The following is a 19,448-nucleotide window of genomic DNA, read 5'->3' as shown; positions in this document are numbered from 1 at the left end:
GGGGACCCCAAAGCAGTGGCAGAAATCCCAGTGAGTAAGGGTCATTTTACACCAGCAGTCAGCTGCACAACAAGTGATATCGACTTTGCACAAGTTGATCGGCACTTGTTGAAAGGAGACTTTAGCAAATCATTGGAAGTGAACAGAAACGTGAAGAATCGCTGGATCACTGAGCAGCCATTCACTTCCATTATTGTCAGCAGCATATCTAGTGTACATGGGGAGATGTGTTGCTGACGCACAATGATATATAAGTATGTGCAATCTATGTGATCAGCATTTGCTCATACATCAGCTGATCGCTATGCCTTTTACAGGGGGCAATCATTGGCTTGTTTTGTCAATATTCGCACACATCCATAAGGACCTTAAGGTTGTGTTTTAGGCATGTTACAACCTTTATGCAATTTTTTAGAACAAACTTGCTGTAAGTGCAGCTTGACTCACTAGCTCCATTTGTCTCCATAGCTCAATGGCAACAATCACACACCCCCAAAACGAGGAAAGTACGTCCATCCACTAGCCGATACGCAGCACTTTCTGACCAAGGGCTGGACATCAAAGCTGCTTTCATGCCAGAAGCAAACCCAGTGCATCTGCAGCCAGCACTGGTGGAGAGCGATGACCTGTAGATGGGACATGTGGGAACTTTCTGTAGCAGCCATCGGAGGAAGTCATTGGGAGCTACAGCTGTCACTTGGCAGCAGTCTCACATCATGTAACAAGTCAGACACACCATCAGCTAACCTGATAGAGACATGTTAAACTGCATATTAACTATATATGTAAGCAGTCTTGAGCATAGGATAGCAGGGATGATAAACCTTATGTATTTATGCACATAAGTATCACTCACTCTTCTGCTATATGAAAGGATCTCTTGTTTATTCTGCTTGTTTGTGCCTTATGTCTGCGAAGACAGTGGTGTAGGACAATAGTGTGCAATGTTTTATGTTGGAGTGCCACAAACACCCACAGTATGTTTGTCAATTGCAAAAGGCTGCCAAGGTGAAATGCTATATTGCTTCAAGAGTGTAAAATACAGCTTGCTTCTTTGTATACCATTGTAACTACTATAAATAACTAACATTGGACATCAGGAGGTAAATACCTCCAGGAGATTCACAAAGGTGTGACAAGCGGGGATGACTGTGGACGTAGCTGGCTATGGACTTGGAGCAGAAGGAAGAAAAAAAAGTTTCACACCCTTTCTATGCTTCTTTGCACCCTCAGTTTTGTCGCCGAGAACATCTGCAGTTCACTGTATGACCGGGTTCACTAATATGATGCAAAGTCTAATACCCAAAAGAACATTGTTCAGATACTGTCAGGGTGGCCCACTACATTTACAGACACAAACAAACATGAAGTATGCAATCCTATAAGACAATGCACTCTAGAAGAATGACATTTATGAATGGTGGGGTTGTCCTGGAGAGAAGTCACCTTCAGTAAACAAGGTCTGCAGTGACTTGTTGTATTCCAGTTAATATATAAAGTACATGGTAAATTCAGTGTCAGCAAGGAGAACATTAGAATGGTATGTAGTAAAGGACTAGTGAAGGTGAAAATGACAAGTTCAAGTGTTTTTATATGCTGTTTTATATGCACAGGCAAGATGAGTCCCTCTAAAACAGCCTCGGATTTCAGAAGATTCCAAACCAAAGCTAACTGGATGGATCAGAGGGATGTATTCCGAGACTTCGTATAGATGGATTGCTATATTTTATCACCAAGATTGTCTACCATAAAGAAAGTTATAACTATACAAGCCCAAACCAGTCAGTGATCCCACTAACATTTACCCCAACAGTAGCTGTTATGACCACTGTATAGGGGCCACTGCACCACACCGCTTAATAGCTGCCCACCCTTTTCCATCCTGAACAGACTTGAAGGGCCGTTCATGTAGTAGTGGACAACACAAGGCTCAATATGGCCTTGAAGAATTCACTAAATGTCAAAGCAGCAGCAGGAGTGCGCTGGGAGAACTCGCCCAACAAGTTTACACTTATTTAATAGAGAATAAACAAGCAGCACATCAAACAATCTGTTGGTTAGCTACCTCTCAGTATTGATACAGCACTGCCAATTCATATGACGTACCACTTGTTGAATGCCTGCCCTTTGTTTTCTGGATTGTGCCAAGATAAGGACATGCTCCACATATCAGGCTTGATAGGCATACTTACGTAAAACATGACTATTATTTAGATTTCATGCCAGCCTGCTTTCAGCAGAATTTTTCGTATGACTGCCTCAATAGGGATGAAAGGATGTTGCGTTTCAGGCATGGCGAAGGCAATGTTACTATTGAAGAAAAGCTGTGAGCAAGCATTTCCTGCTGGGCAGTAATTAACATCCCCGTGAGAACTGGTAATGACTAAAGACGAGGAAATCCACGAGATTCCTTAAAGGGGTATTCCGCCCCTAGACATCTTATCCCCTATCCAAAAGGATAGGGGATAAGATGTTAGATCGCCGGGGTCCCCAGGGATCGACGCTGCGGCACCCCGCTATCATTACTGCGCAGAGCGAGAACTCTGCACGTAATGACGGGCAATACAGGGGCCAGAGCATCGTTACGTCACGGCTCCGCCCACTCGTGACGTCACGGCCCGCCCCCGTCAATACAAGTCTATGGGAAGGGGGCGTGGCGGTCGTCACGCCCCCTGCCATAGACTTGCATTAAGGGGACGGGCCGTGATGTCATGAGGGGCGGGGCCATGACGTCACGCTGCTCCGGCCCCTGTATTGCCCGTCATTACGCACAGAGCGAACTCGCTCTGTGCAGTAATGATGGCGGGGTGCCGCAGCGGCGATCCCCGTGGTCCCCAGCAGCGGGACCGCGGCGATCTAACATCTTATCCAAAGGATAGGGGATTAAGATGCCAGGGGCGAAATACCCCTTTAAAGGGGTACTTCACTGCCCCAGCATTCGAAACATTTTGTTCCGAAATCTGGGTGCGGGCGGGGTTGTGACATCCCTTTTGACCTCACACCACGCCCCCTCAATGCAAGTCTATGGGAGGGGGTGTATGCCCCCTCCCATAGACTTGCATTTAGGTGGCGTGGCTGTGATGGCACGACCCTGCAGCCAGCACCCAGCTTTCGGAACTAAATGTTCCGAACGCTGGGGCAGTGGAATATCCCTTTAAGACATCAGTCCCAATGACATAAGACTTCCATTTACTGGGAGTTTGCAGATGTTATTTGTTAGCAATATATGTTGTAAAGTCGCCTTCAACTCACCAGAAAATCGATGGCTGTTAATATTGATGGTACGAAAGTACTTGGCCAAGAGAGAAAGCAAGAAAGTAACACTGTGTATGAAGCACATATATCATTATTTATCTCAGCTATACTCCTTATGTATCTTTTTTTTTTTTTATTTCTTACACACATATATAGCTCACAACATGTATTGCTGTAGGGGTGGTAGTGGCTTTTTTATACAGATCTGTAGGTTTTATTGTTTTCTTCCTTTCAGATGTGTAGTGTGACAGCAAAATTCAGTTTTGGTGCTGTAATGATATATACCACACATGCCCAATGTCTTCCAAAGTGTGCACTTCTAGTACTAACAAATGCCTTTTACAATATTTTCTGATATCAGTAAGTGTAATTCTGCAATACACCAGTAGGAGGCTGGATATAAAAGGAAACATCCTCATGTACACCACCCTCCTGGAATGCCCGAACATGCCAATAAGATGGCGCTGCTTTGTCAATATGGGCAAAATGGCTTTCTTGACATTTTTCTACGAAAAAAAAATCTTTTTTTTTTTATCACCTGCCAGACACCTTTATTAATGTGATTTGTTATTTAGGAATCACTTGTGTTGTTATGCCGCCACCATGTATCTGTATTTATAGAATATGCCCCCATTGGTGTGTATGGGCCATGTTATGAGCTGAGACTATTGACGTTTATAGCAATGTCTGTTTAATAACAAGAACAAATGTACTTTTGTGGGGTAAGGTTTTTATCATAATTGCTATGCAAGGATTTAAATAAAGATTGTTTCTTCAAAACACGCCATCCGTTTGGGGTTATTTTCGCACACATTCTCTTAAGTTTGCATGTGATTGAGAACGTCAGGTGCACATTACAGCGGCCAGCAGCTCCTGTTACTATTATTATACCGGGGGGGAAGACTTTTTCCTAATGTGGTATTTTAGTTGTCGACATCAGTAGCTATTCTTCCAAGACAGTTTTACATTCACAAGAAAAGCTCCATGAGACCTAGTCACTGACTGAGGGTTATATATTTAATTACACAGGAAATTTAAGTGTACACACTTTCCTGGATGTAATACAGTGACTCCATACTGATCATTTAACTATTCTGTCTCATTACCAGCAACAAAAGGCAAGACTAAAAGTGGTATTCCGGTGAAAAACTTTTTTTATTTTTTTTTTTATCAACTGGTGCCAGAAAGTTAAACAGATTTGTAAATTACTTCTATAAAAAAAATCTTAAAGGGGTATTCCAGGCAAAATCTTTTTTTATATATATCAACTGGCTCCGGAAAGTGTGAATTCGGGTAGAAAAACAGACATGGTGCACATCTACAATCTTGTATAATGATGTAATTGCTTCTCAGCATAATATCAAAAACTAACAGGTTGTTAGTATACATTTTTGATCAAAAAGTACAAGCCCACTCGCCACGTCAAGGCCACCTATTTAGAGTGGGTCCCTAACGTCCCTAGCATAAAATGGCGCAGCACCGGGCGGAGACCACCACCGCCGCGACACCAGTCCCCACAGGGGGGGGGAACGACCCACTGGCAGAGCGGCCCCAATGCCACCCCCCCCCGCCACCCCCCGCAGACACGGCAGCAACGGACGCCGCACAGCACCACACCAGTGTGAACAAGGTGTAATAGCTCACTTGCCTTGCTCTCCCAGTCAGACTGGGAGGCTGCTAGGAAAGAAATGGCCCATGTGTAGCTAACTACTACTTATATAGGGTTTGGTGTGGTGCTGTGCGGCGTCTGTTGCTGCCGTGGCGCCATTTCTTTGGGGGGGGACTGGGGGGGGGGGTGCGGCCCATGGACTGGTTTGAGTGGCATTGGGGCCGCTCTGCCAGTGGGTCGTTTCCCCCCTGTCGGCGCTGGTGTCGCGGCGGTGGTGGTCGCTGCCCAGTGCTACACCATTTTATGCTAGGGACGTTAGGGACCCACTCTAAATAGGTGGCCTTGACGTGGCGAGTGGGCTTGTACTTTTTGATCAAAAATGTATACTAACTACCTGTTAGTTTTTGATATTATGCTGAGAAGCAATCAGATCATTATACAAGATTCTAGATGTGCACCATGTCTGTTTTCTACCCGAATTCAGATTTGCAAATTACTTCTATTAAAAAATCTTAATCCTTCCAATAGTTATTAGCTTCTGAAGTTTTCTGTCTAACTGCTCAATGATGATGTCACGTCCCAGGAGCTGTGCATGATGGGAGAATATCCCCATAGGAACTGCACAGCTCCCGGGACGTGAGTCATCAGAGAGCAGTTAGACAGAAAACAACAACTCAACTTCAGAAGCTAATAACTATTGGAAGGATTAAGATTTTTTAATAGAAGTAATTTACAAATCTGTTTAACTTTCCGGAGCCAGTAAATTCTTTTCTTTTTGAAACACAGAGCTGTCTGCTGACATCATGACCACAGTGCTCTCTGCTGACATCTCTGTCCATTTTAGGAACTGCCCAGAACAGCATATGTTTGCTATGGGGATTTCCTTTTACTCTGGACAGTTCCTAAATGGACAGAGATGTGCTTGTGATGCACTGTGCTCATGATGTCAGCAGACAGCTCTGTGTTTCAAACGGAAAAGAATTTCCACTGTAGTATTCAGCAGCTAATAAGTACAGGAAGGATTAAGATTTTTTTATAGAAGTAATTTACAAATCTGTTTAACTTTCTGGCACCAGTTGATTAAAAAATAAATAAATTTTTTTTTTTTTCACCGGAGTACCCCCTTTAAGCTAGTTTAGTTACACTTATAGCTAACGTACACAGCTCATAGCTCAACACCTCTCCATGGCTCAGTAAGCATTAACAAGACAGTCTGTCAAATGTCTGCCTAGCTTCCTTACTTAAATGGGTACTCCAGTGGAAAACATTTTTTTAAATGAACTGGGGCCAGAAAGTTTAACAGATTTGTAAATGACTTCTATTCAAAAATCTTAACCCTTCCAGTACTTATCAGCTGCTGTATATTTTCCTTTTGAATTTCTTTTCTGTCTGACCACAGTGCTCTCTGCTGAAATCTCTGTCCATGCCAGGAACAGTCTAGAGCAGCATATGTTTGCTATGGGGATTTGCTCCTGCTCTGGACAGTTCCTGACACGGACAGAGGTGTCAGTCGTGAGCACTGTGGACAGACAGAAAAGAAATCCAAAAAGAAAAAAATTTCCTCTGTAGTATACAGCCGTTAATAAGTATTGCAAGGATTTAGATTTTTTTTTATAGAAGTCATTTACAAATCTCTTTAACTTTCTGGCACCAGTTGACTTAAATAGACCTAAAAAAAAAATGTTTTCCACCGGATAATATTTACTAATGAGTTCCAAATAATAAAGTGGGTCTTACAGCATTAGGGCAGGGTCACACATTGCGTATACGCAGCATATTTCACATTGTGCAAAATTCACTGCGCAATGGGAATTATGCTCCGTATTCTTTTATAAGCAGACACACAGGGCTACCTGATGACAGCCTTGTGTGAGCAGTGAGGTTTGGAGGCTATTCAGATGAGGTGATATTTATAGGTTGCCTGGCAGAATGTGCCCTTCTTCCCCTCTGGCTTTCCTAATGAAGCCTACATTTCCAATGACGACACTGGCTTTACAGAAAACGATGGTTGATTCTCATCACTGCACTTATTCTGAATCCCATCTTAAAGGGGCACACCAGTGGAAAAAAAAAAAATAATATATATATATTTTTTTTTTAATCAACTGGTGCCAGAAAGTTAAACAGATTTGTAAATTACTTCTATTAAAAAAGCTTTATCCTTCTAGTACTTTTTAGCAACTTTATGCTACTAAGGAAATTCTTTTCTTTTTGAATTTCCTTTTTGTCTTGTCCACATTGCTCTCTGGTGACACCTGATGCCCGTATCAGGAACTGTCCAGAGCAGGAGAAAATCCTCATAGCAAACCTATGCTGCTCTGGACAGTTCTTGACATGGACAGAGGTGTCAGCAGAGAGCACTGTGGACAAGACAAAAGAAAGAGCAAATAATTTCTTCTGTAGCATACAGCTGCTAATAAGTACTGGAAGGAAAAAGATTTTTTTTAATAGAAGTAATTTACAAATCTGTTTAACTTTCTGGCACCAGTTCATTAAAAAAAAAAAAAAAAAAAAAGTTCCCACCGGAGTACCCCTTTAAGTGCCACAAGTGATAGATTGGTAATATAAAACTGTATGCACTGTAGAGTACCAATTTATACCTATAAGATGCAGTTTCAGCCTGTCTCCTTGACAGCAGGGTCAAGTTGAATATCACAGGCGACACTAGAGAACCTGCAAAAAGTAGAGACAAGCTGTGTGAGTAAGAGAGTTTTATCATTCTGCAGCTAATAGCCGTATGAACTCAGCTGCCATGTCAATGCGTTGGTAAGTGCCAGATGCCAGGAGGGCTTTGATAGGTGAATAAGTGATGAGTGGTGATCACATGACCCAGCTGAAATATTGCTGGCAAGTTACCATTATATGTGCAAAAGAAGAGAGGACGGTGAAATCCACTACTATTACTTGCATATATAAAGCCCTGATACTCCATAGCAGTGTTTCCCAACCAGGGTGCCTCCAGCTGTTGCAAAACTACAACTCCCAGCATGCCCGGACAGCCAAAGGCTGTCCGGGCATGCTGGGAGTTGTAGTTTTGCAACAGCTGGAGGCACCCTGGTTGGGAAACACTGCTCTACAGTCTGTGGCTCACCAGCAGTTGCAAAACTACAAAGCCTATCCTGTTCTGACATGCAGCTATCAGGGCAGGAAAGGAGTTCTAGTTTTTCAACAGCTGGAGTGCCTACGGTTGGGAAACCTTACTCTAAGGTGATAGCTTCAGAACTGTGTGCAGCCTTACAACTCCAGATGCTGAATGAGTTACTTCTTCCAGGTAACAGAATGTGAGGTGTGAAAATACTGACGCACATATTTACACTTCGTATAGAGCTCTGTAAAGAAAAGATGGCTGTTTCCTACATCTGTAATTAAAGAAATAAATGGGCAGAGATGAAGTGATCTTATACCACTGCTCCCATCATGATGTCACTTGTATTCTTCTGTGCAACAAATAATACACGTCATCATGTCATTTTCATCATGTCAGGGTTTGTTTTTTTTAACCTAGTCCAACAGTTCCCTGTGGTCTTCTTCACTTTTGGCATTGAAAAAGCAGCAGCACAAAACACGGTAATATTGCACCTGTCATACTGTATTGTTTTACCTATTTAGTAAGGGTGCGTTCACACGGCCGTCTGTCCCCGTTTTTTTTTTTATCCCCTTTTCGGATCCGTTCTTGCAGGCTGTAAATGGATTAAAAATGGTTTAAAAAAAAAAAATCCCATTCATGTCAAGGGGATTTTTTTACAATCTGTTTACATCCGTTTGTACCCGTCTGCCCCAATTTTTTTTTTATGGCAGAAAAAACAGCACATGCAGTTTTTTTTCTTCTGTCAAAAAAAAACAAAAAAAACCGGATACAATAAATTAAAATTTGAAGTCTATGGAAAACGGATGAGCCTTTAACCCCTTAAGGACCCGTGGTTTTTCCACTTTTGTTTTTTCCTCCTTACCTTTAAAAAATCATAACTTTAAATGTTGCACCTAAAAAGCCATATGATGGCTTATTTTTTGCGCCACCAATTCTACTTTGTAATGACATCAGTCATTTTACCCAAAAATCTATGGTGAAACTGAAAAAAATCATTGTGCGACAAAATGTAAGAAAAAACGCAATTTTGTTTTTTTGGGGGCTTCTGTTTCTACACAGTAAATTTTTCGGTAAAAATGACACCATCTCTTTATTCTGTAGGTCCATACGATTAAAATGATACCCTACTTATATAGGTTTGATTTTGTCGTACTTCTGAAAAAAATCATAACTACATGCAGGAAAATGTATACGTTTAAAATTGTCATCTTCTTACCCCTATAACTTTATTTTTCGGCATACCGGGGGGTATGAGGGCTCATTTTTTTCGCCGTGATCTCAAGGTTTTAGCGGTTCCATTTTTGTATTGATCGGACTTATTGATAATTTTTTCATTATATAAAAAGTGACCAAAAATACGCTATTTTGGACTTTGGAATTGCGCGCACGCCATTGACCGTGCGGTTAAATTAATGATATATTTTTATAATTCGGACATTTCCGCACGCAGCGATACCACATATGTTTAATTTTATTTACGCTGTTTTTTTTTTTTTTTTTAAATGGGAAAAGGGGGGCAAACTTTTATTAGGGAAGGGGTTAAATGATCTTTATTCACTTTTATGCAGTGTTATAGCTCCCATGGGGTGCTATAACACTGCACACACTGATCTTTTGCATTGATCACTGGTTTCTTATAGGAAACCATTGATCAATGATTCTGCCGCTTGACTGATCATGACTGGATCTCAGGCACTGAGCAGTCATTCGGCGATCAGACACCAGGAGGCAGGTAAGGGACCCTTCTGCTGTCCTACAGCTGTTCGGGATGCCGAGAATTCACTGCGGCGATCCCGAACAGCCCCGAGCTAACAGGCATTAGTTTAGTTTCACTTTAGACGCGGCGATCAACTTTGAACGCCGTGTCTAAAGGGTTAATAGCGCGCGGCACTACGATCATTGCTGCTCGCTATTAGCCATGGGTCCCGGCCGTTGCTAGGTGCTGGGCCTGACCCACTATGCTGTGGCAGAACGGGAGCGGACTCATGATGTACCGGTACATCATGGGTCCTTAAGAGGTTAATGTCATCCGTTTGCATCCGTTTTTTGATCAGTTTTTATTTTTGAGCATGCTCAGAACAATAATAATAATTTTTCTTTTTTTTGTTTATTAACTGAACAATAACGGATCCAAATGGATAACATCCGTTATTGTCCGTTTTTTACGGGACGGGTCTAGACGGCCGTGTGAACGCAGCCTAACATGTATAGGACATGAGAAGGTTCCAATAAAAGCAGCAAGCCCTAAATACTAAGCAGCTCTGTGCTGCATAGTACAAAATCATGCTCATTGCTATAGCACAGGTGGCTTGTTACATTTAGAATGCCCCAGTGGAATGGCTGCTCTATAGAGTAGCTGGACTTCTATTTAGTAATGTCCAGCTGGGTATATACATCAGTATGATGGAAAGCATATTCCCTTCTAGAATCGGTCCTGGGAAAGACAGTACAACAGCTTACATCTGTAGTTGTAACCCTCCATCCACCACTAATACATGACCAGTAATGTATGGGGAACTAAGCAGGAAAGTGACAGCCTGTGCGACATCATCCGCCTCTCCAAATCTTCCCAGGGGAATATTCTGATTTAATGTGGACTCTTCTAAACTTGAGGTCATGTCCGTGTGAATGAACCCTAGGAGGGATTGAAGAAACAAGCAAATGAATAATCATAATCATTCCACAATTATAGAACCTGCCATGAGCAATGCGTCTGAAAACTTACAGCATCATTCTGTGCAACTGCTTTTATATGCTATGGGGGAGATTTATTAAAACCTGTCCAGAGGAAAATCCGATCGCTTCTTTCATTTTTTTCAGAGGCCATTTTAAAAATAAAGGAAGCAATCTAATTGGTTGCTATGGGCAACTCAGCATCTTTTCCTCTGGACAGATTTTGATAAATCTCTCCATGTCTTTATTATTTTTCTTTGGTCATACAAAAGTTGCAAGAAAAAACAAATGAAAGCTGTACCTATAGGGCAGCCATTGACTGTCCGGACATGTTGGGACTTGCAGTTTTGCAACAGCTGGAGGGCCACAGTTTGGACACCACTGCTATAAATAAGGTACTTACTGTGGGGGAGATTGATCAAAACCTGTCCAGTGTAAAAGTTGCTGAGTTGCCAATCTTTTCCTCTGTACAGGTTTTGATAAATCTTCCCCTGTATTTTTAATGGACTGCAGCTGTCTTTACTACAGAACCTTAGTATTAAACTTCAGGCTTAAAGGGGTATTCCGGTGGAAAACATTTTTTTTTATTAAATGAACTGGTGCCAGAAAGTTAAACAGATTTGTAAATGACTTCTATTAAAAAATCTTTACCCTTCCAGTACTTAGCAGCTGTATGCTACAGAGGAAATTATTTTATTTTTTAATTTCTTTTTTGTCTTGTCCACAGTGCTCTCTGCTGACACCTCTGTCCGTGTCAGGAACTGCCCAGAGCAGCATAGGTTTGCAATGGGGATTTTCTCCTGCTCTGGGCAGGGCATCAGGTGTCAGCAGAGAGAACTGTGAACAAGACAAAAAAGTAAAAAAATTAAAAAAAGAATTTCCTCTGTAGTATACAGCTGCTAAAAAGTACTGGAAGGGTAATGATTTTTTAATAGAAGTAATTTACAAATCTGTTTAACTTTCTGGCACCAGTTGATTTAAAAAAAAAAATAATAATTCCACCGGAGTACCCCTTTAGGGTCTATTCACATGTACAGTATTCTGTGCAGATTTGATATGCAGGATATGTAACCGCAGATTCAGTCAGTTTACATTGAAATTTGCATGAGAAAATCCTGTGCATCAAATCTGTGCAGAATACTGAATGTGTGAATAGACCATTAAATGGAATCTGCCAGCAGCATCATCAACACTATCCTAAATATAAAGGGTAATAGGTGCAAGCGATGCTGATTCCAATGTAGTTTATTTATAAAAATCTGCACAGATTTTTAGAAGGTAAAACGCATTGGAATCAGCATTGCTTGCACCTATTACCCTGTATATTTAGGGTAGTGTTGATGATGCTGCTGGCAGATTCCCTTTAAGATAGAAGAAAGGTGTAAAAACACAGCTATCTCACTTTATCTCCCCATAAACATGCAGGCTTAGTTGAGTGCACATGTGTACTCAATAGGATGAAGGAGGAGAAGACACTTCTGAAATCCATCATGGTCAATCCTCCTTCTCGCTGAAAGGGGACAGTGGGATGCCCCAATACATTAGGTAGTCCGCCAATCCTGCCAACATTTAGCTAACAGGCAATTGCAGTTTTAGTCTTCTAATAAATATACGGCTGTTCGTATTTAGGCATTAGATTTACTGCTACCAAACTGCATTTCAGATTTTATTTTTATTTAACCCCTAAAGGACCGTGCCCATTGTACCCGGACAATTTTCGTTTTTGCACTTTCCTTTTTTTTTCTTTTTCCCTTCCTAAAATCAAAACGCTTTCAGTTTTTCAGTTACAGACCCATATAAGGGCTTTTTTTTTGCATCACCAATTGTACCTTGTAATGACATCAATCATTTCATAACAAAATGTAAGGCAAAATTATTTGTGTAGTGAAATTGAAAAAACACCCACCATTTATTTTCTTAAACTTTTCGAGGCATTGGTAAAAATTACACTTTATCTTTATTCTGTAGGTCCAAATGATTACAACAATACGCAATTCATGTAGGTTTTATTTTTTTTATTTTACTACTTTAAAAAAAAATTATAACTACATGTACCAAAATTAGTATGCGTAACCCCTTAAAGGGATAGTCCAGTGGTGAAAAACTAAGGATAGGGGATTAGTTTGAGATCGCGGGGGGTCCGACCGCTGGGGCCCCCTGCGATCTCTCTGTACGGGGCCCCGGCTCTCGGCCCAGATAGCGGGTGTCGACCCCCGCACGAAGCGCCGGCCGACACGCCCCCTCAATACATCTCAATGGCAGAGCCGGAGATTGCCGAAGGCAGCGCTTCGGCTCTGCCATAGAGTTGTATTGAGGGGGTGTGTCGGCCGCCGCCTCGTGCGGAGGTCGACACGCCCCCTTCCCGCGGGCTGTCGGGGCTCCGTACAGGAGATCGCAGGGGGCCCCAGCGGTCGGACCCCCCGCGATCTGCAACTTATCCCCTATCCTTAGGATAGGGGATAAGTTGCTCACCACTGAGTCACCACTGGACTACTCCTTTAAGGACCTTAAACGGGTACTCCGCTGCTCAGCGTTTGGAACAAACCGTTTCACACACTGGAGCCGGCACCGGGAGCTTGTGATGTCATAGCCCCGCCCCCTCAATGCAATGCATGCCCCCTCCCATAGATTTGCATTGAGGGGGTGAGGAGTGATGTCATGAGGGGTGGGGCTATGACGTCACGAGCTCCCGGCGCCGACTCCAGCGTTTGGAACAGTTTGTTCCAAATGCTGAGCAGCGGAGTACCCATTGCGTCCTGTTACTTGAGGACCAAGGGTGTACCTGTATGCCCTGGTCACACTCCTGAAGTTTATAGCATGCTGGGTCTTGACTCCTATTAGCAGCCAGGACCCGGTTAGCACGGTTAATGCCAGACATGGCCGATCGGGCCGATGCCCGGCATTAACCCTTTAGACACTACGAAGTTGATCGCGGCATATAAATGAGGGATCTATTGGTGCCGGTTAGCTCAACGAAATCGAGGGTCCCGATCAGCTGAGTGAATGGCAGGAGGGTCCTCACCTGCCTCCTCACGGTCCGATTGGTGCTCTGATGCTGCAGCCAGGCTCTGCAGGCTAGAGCAGCAGAGCACCGATAACACTAATCTATGCTGAACCAAAGCTCAGCATTGAATTATAGTGTATGCAATTGCATTGGTCCTTAGGAGGTTAAAGGGTTATTCCAGCATTTTTTTTTATATATTTTATATATTTATTTTATAAAAATTGTATATTTTTATATATATCAACTGGCTCCAGAAAGTTAAACAGATTTGTAAATGACTTCTATTAAAAAATCTTAATTCTTTCAATAATTATCAGCTGCTGAAGCGGAGTTGTTCTTTTCTTTCTGACAGTGCTCTCTGCTGACACCTCCGTCTGTCTCGAGAACTGCACAGAGTAGGAGAGGTTTGCTATGGGGATTTGCTTTTACTCTGGACAGTTCCCGAGACAGGTGTCATCAGAGAGCACTTAGACAGAAAAGAACAAGTTAAAGGACAACTGTAGTGGTACACATTTATATATGCCGGTGCCTCAAAAATAAACTCATACATACCTTCCTACGAGCCCCCGTTGGTCCGGCACAGGCCTCACGGTCCGGCTGACCGTGCTGACGTCATTCCACTTCCTGGGGACGGGGACGCCGCAGAGCCGTCGGTGTATCACCGGCCGTAGCGATGTCCCGCCCCGGTCGGTGATAGGCTGAGCCCACTGTCATGTAAGAAGCCGGCCAGAGCTCCTTACATGACAGTGGGCTCAGCCTATCACCAGCCGGGGCGGGACATCGCTACGGCCGGTGATACGCCGATGGCTCTGCGGCGTCCCCGTCCCCAGGAAGTGGAATGACGTCAGCAATGCGGGACCGTGAGGCTTGTGCCGGACCAACGGGGGCTAGTAGGAAGGTATGTATGAGTTTATTTTGTTTATTTTTGAGGCCGGGGCACGGGCATATATAAATGTGTACCACTACAGTTGTCCTTTAACTTCAGCAGCTCATAAGTACTGAAAGGATTAAGATTTTTTTTATAGAAGTAATTTACAAATCTGTTTAACTTTCTGGAGGCAGTTGATATATTAAGTTTTTTTCCTGGATAACCCCTTTAAGAATACATGGCAAAGACCCAAATGCCCTCACTGACAACATGTGGAGATTTAAGCTCCCCACAAAACAACTACTCACATATAATCCTACACACAGTGGTGAAGCTGGATGGCCGACAGCAAAAACAATGTCACGTGCCTACCAAAACATTTATTGAAAAGGTTCTCCCCAAATCTTACCAGGAGCAACCACGTTAACCCGAACATTCTTCTTTGCAACTTCTTTAGCAAGTGACTTTGAAAATCCAACCAAGCCTTCCTTACTGGCGCTGTAAACGCTCTGCCCAGCATTACCTTTATGGCCAACAATACTACCTGTGGTCACAGAAGAGCGGTAACATTCAGAATCATTATCAAGACACACGAGACCTGACAAAGAGAGAACTTGTCCTCTTCAAACGCATAGTCCCTTACGCTAATAATAATAAAAAAGAAACATTCTTATTACGATTACCCTACATGATTATTTATTCAATAGTGAGCACTACAGTACCAAAGCTGACTTTTAGAGGAGTTTTACTGCATCTCACTAGCTTTCACAGCTCCTGAACAAAGATACCGTAATAAGCGGCACTGAGGAACACATGGCCAAACCTAAGGGCACTGATCAAAATACTTGGCGATATCGGTATTTGTTAACTAAGAATTTTTTCTATGAATTTTTTTGACATTTAATAAAAGTTAAGTTTAAGGTACGGATAGTAAGAGGATATAGTGATCTTTTTTTCATGGGATTTTTGTTGTAATGGTAGTTGTGACCCTATTGGGGTACGTTTTATTTAGTGATGGTACAAAGTGATGTGTCTGGTGTATGACAGTCATCATATGTGCTAAGAACTACTGGACTTCCTGTCTGGAGGAAAAGCTGAGAGAAACAGGGTAAGCATAGATTATACTTGTACATTATAAAGTTATATAAGTTTAACATGTGCAGCTATGTAAAGGTAATTTAATTTGGCTGGAGTTTTCCTTTAACTTGTACTGATTCTATACATTCTGTATTTGAGTCTTAACCCCTTAAGGAAGCAGGGTTTTTCCGTTTTTGCATTTTCATTTTTTCCTCATCACCTTCTAAAAATCAAACGCTTTCAATTTTGCACCTAAAATTCCATATGATGGCTTATTTTTTGCGCCACAAATTCTACTTGGCAGTGACAGTCATTTTACCAAAATATCCACGATGAAACGGAAATTTTTTTTATTATGCGACAAAATTGAAGAAAAAAATGCCATTTTGTAACTTTTGGGGGCTTCCGTTTCTACGCAGTGCATTTTTCGGTAAGAATGACACCTTATCTTTATTCTGTAGGTCCATATGGTTAAAATGATACCCTAATTATATAGGTTTGCTTTTGTCGTACTTCTGAAAAAAGTCATAACTACATGCAGGAAAATGTATACGTTAAAAATTGTCATATCCTGACCCCTATAACTTTTAAATTTTTCCACGTACGGGCCGGTATGAGGGCTAATTTTTTGCACCGTGATCGGAAGTTTTTATCGGTATCATGTGTATTGATCGGACTTTTTGATCGCTTTTTATTCATCTTTTCATGATATAAAAAGTGACCAAAAAGACACTATTTTGGACTTTGGAATTTTTATTTATTTTTTTTTTTTGCTGCACTGCACACACTGATCTTTACACTAATCCCTGCAAAGCCATAGCTTTGCATTGATCAGTGTTATTGGCGGTCGATTGCTCAAGCCTGGATCTCAGGCTTGGAGCAATCAATCGCCGATCGGACGCGACTGAGGCAGGTAAGAGGACCTCTGCTCACATTCTAGCTAATCGGGACATTTTTTCGCGATGGTCCCGATCAGCATCACTGAGCTGCTGAGAAGCTTTCACTTTCATTTTAGACGCGGCAATCAACTTTGATCGCCACGTCTAAAGGGTTAATAGCACGCGGCACAACGATCACTACCGCACGCTATTAGCCCAGGGTCCTGGCTATCATTAGCCACCAGGACCGACCCGGTATGACGCAGGGTAACGGCATGACCATGCGTTATATAGCGGGTCCGGGCGCAGGGCATATAGGTACGTCCTGGATCCTTAACCCCTTAAGGACTCAGCGTTTTTCCACTTTTTGCATTTTCGTTTTTTCCTCCTTACCTTTAAAAAATCTTAACTCTTAAAATTTTGCACCTAAAAATCCATATGCTAGCTTATTTTTTGCACCACCAATTCTACTTTGTAATTACATCAGTCATTTTACTCAAAAATCTATGGCGAAATGGAAAAAAAAAATCATTGTGAGAAAAATTGAAAAAAAACTCAATTTTGTAACTTTTGGGGGCTTCCATTTCTACACAGTACATTTTTCGGTAAAACTGACACCTTATCTTTATTCTGTAGGTCCATACGATTAAAATGATACCCTACTTATATAGGTTTGATTTTGTCGTACTTCTGGAAAAAATCATAACTACATGCAAGAAAATGTATACGTTTAAAATTGTCATCTTCTGATCCCTATAACTGTTTTATTTTTCTGCGTATGGGGCGGTATGAGGGCTTATTTTTTTCAAGTTTTTAGCGGTACCATTTTTGCATTGATAGGACTTATTGACTTTGGAATTTTTTTGCGCGCACGCCATTGACCGTGCGGTTTAATTAACAATATATTTTTATAATTCGGACATTTCCGCACGCGGCGATACTACATATGTTTATTTTTATTTACTGTTTTTTTTTTTTTTTATGGGAAAAGGGGGGTGATTCAAACTTTTAATAGGGAAGGGGTTAAATGATCTTTATTCACAATATTTTTTTTTTTTTGCAGTGTTATAGCTCCCATAGGGACCTATAACACTGCACACACTGATTTTTCACATTGATCACTGGTTTCTCATAGGAAACCAGTAATCGATGATTCTGCCGCTTGACTGCTCATGCCTGAAACTCAGGCACTGAGCAGTCATTCGGCGATCGGACAGCAAGGAGGCAGGTAGGGATCCTCCGGCTGTCCTGTAAGCTGTTCGGGATGCTGCGATTTCACCACGGCTATCCCGAACAGCTCCCTGAGCTAACCGGCATGCTTTCACTTAAGGGTTAATAGCGCGGAAGCGCGATCAATGCCCCGCGCTATTAGCCAAGGGTCCCGGCCGTTGTTAGAGGCCGGGCCCGACCCGCTATGACGCGTTATAGATCGGGAGCGGACTCATGACGTACCGGTACGTCATGAGTCCTTAAGGGGTTAAAGGGGTACTCCGGTGGAAAACTTTTTTTTTTTTTTTTTAATGAAATGAACTGGTGCCAAAAAGTTAAACAGATTTGTAAATTACTTCTATTAAAAAACTTAAACCTTTCAGTATCTTTTAGCAGCCGTTTGCTACAGAGGAAAATCTTTATTTTTTTAATTTATTTTTTGTGTTGTCCACAGTGCTCTCTGCTGACACCTGATGCCTCTATCAAGAATTGTCCAGAGCAGGAGAAAATCCCCATAGCAAACCTATGCTACTCTGGACAGTTCCTGACACAGACAGAGGTGTCAGCAGAGAGCACTGTGGACAACACCAAAAAAGAAATTCAAAAAGTAAAGAATTTCCTCTGTAGCATACAGCTGCTAAAAAGTACTCAAAGGATTAAGATTTTTTAATAGAAGTAATTTACAAATCTGTTTAACTTTCTGGCACCAGCTCATTTAAAAAAAAAAAAAAAAAAGTTTTCCACCGGAGTACCACTTTAAGAGGTTAACCCCTTAAGGCCCATTTGGGCCTTAAAGGGGTAGTCCAGTGGTGAAAAACTTATCCCCTATCCTAAGGATAGGGGATAAGTTTGAGATCGCGGGGGGTCCGACCGCTGGGGCCCCCCGCGATCTCTCTGTACGGGGCCCCGGCTCTCCGCCGAGATAGCGGGTGTCGACCCCCGCACGAGGCAGCGGCCGACACGCACCCTCAATACATCTCAATGGCAGAGCCGGAGATTGCCGAAGGCAGCGCTCCGGCTCTACCATAGAGTTGTATTGAGGGGGCGTGTCGGCCGCCGCTTCGTGCGGAGGTCGACACGCCCCCTTCCCGCGGGCTGTCGGGGCTCCGTACAGGAGATCGCGGGGGCCCCAGGGGTCGGACCCCCCGCGATCTGCAACTTAGTTGTAAACCACTGAGTCACCACTGGACTACTCCTTTAAGGAATCAGACAATTTTATTTTTACGTTTTCGTTTTTTCCTCCTCGCCTTCAAAAAATCATAACACTTTTATATTTTCATCCACAGACTAGTATGAGGGCTTGTTTTTTGCGCCACCAGTTGTCCGTTGTAAGGCCATCACTCACTTTAACATAAAATGTATGGCGCAACCAAAAAAAAATACTATTTGTGTGGGGAAATTAAAAAGAAAACCGCAATTTAGCTAATTTTGGAAGGTTTTGTTTTCACGCTGTACAATTTATGTTAAAAATGACATGTGTTCTTTATTCTTTGGGTTAATATGATTAAAATGATACCCATGATAACATACTTTTCTATTACTGTTGCGCTTACAAAAGAAATAAGCGAACTGTTTAACCAAACTAGTACGTTTAAAATCCCCCTATTTTGAAGACCTATAACTTTTTCATTTTTCCGCATAAGCGGCGGTATGAGGGCTCATTTTTTGCGATGTGATCTGTACTTTTTATTGATACCATATTTGCTGATATAAAACTTTTAATACTTTTTAAATAAATTTTTTGGGAATAAAATGTTATAAAAAAGCTATTTTGGACTTTTTTTATT

General features: G+C 42.1%; 2 protein-coding genes across 9 annotated transcripts in view; one reads left to right on the top strand and one right to left on the bottom strand.

The window, feature by feature from the left end:
- PALLD (palladin, cytoskeletal associated protein) overlaps positions 1-2,554 on the top strand; it is a 236,780-nt gene extending 234,226 nt beyond the window's left edge. For all 3 annotated transcript variants that reach the window (XM_056560987.1, XM_056560997.1, XM_056561007.1), the window contains one exon: positions 469-2,554. In XM_056560987.1, coding sequence (XP_056416962.1) covers positions 469-632 — 164 coding nt within the window. In that variant the 3' untranslated portion in view covers positions 633-2,554. The remainder of the gene's footprint in view (positions 1-468) is intronic.
- Positions 2,555-8,260: 5,706 nt separating this feature from the next.
- The window catches only part of CBR4 (carbonyl reductase 4), a 46,491-nt gene continuing 35,303 nt past the window's right edge, over positions 8,261-19,448 (bottom strand). For 4 of the 6 annotated variants that reach the window (XM_056561017.1, XM_056561048.1, XM_056561037.1 and 1 more), the window contains exons 5-6: positions 14,907-15,041; positions 8,261-10,587 (exon numbers count right to left, since the gene is read on the bottom strand). In XM_056561017.1, coding sequence (XP_056416992.1) covers positions 10,409-10,587; positions 14,907-15,041 — 314 coding nt within the window. In that variant the 3' untranslated portion in view covers positions 8,261-10,408. The remainder of the gene's footprint in view (positions 10,588-14,906; positions 15,042-19,448) is intronic. The other 2 variants (XM_056561021.1, XM_056561030.1) reach the window with 2 other exon arrangements.

The sequence above is a fragment of the Hyla sarda genome, chromosome 1, assembly GCF_029499605.1.
Source record: "Hyla sarda isolate aHylSar1 chromosome 1, aHylSar1.hap1, whole genome shotgun sequence".
Lineage (NCBI taxonomy): Eukaryota > Metazoa > Chordata > Amphibia > Anura > Hylidae > Hyla > Hyla sarda.
The sequence above is the reverse complement of the archived record's forward strand: the minus strand, read 5'-3'. Positions and strand labels throughout refer to the sequence as shown.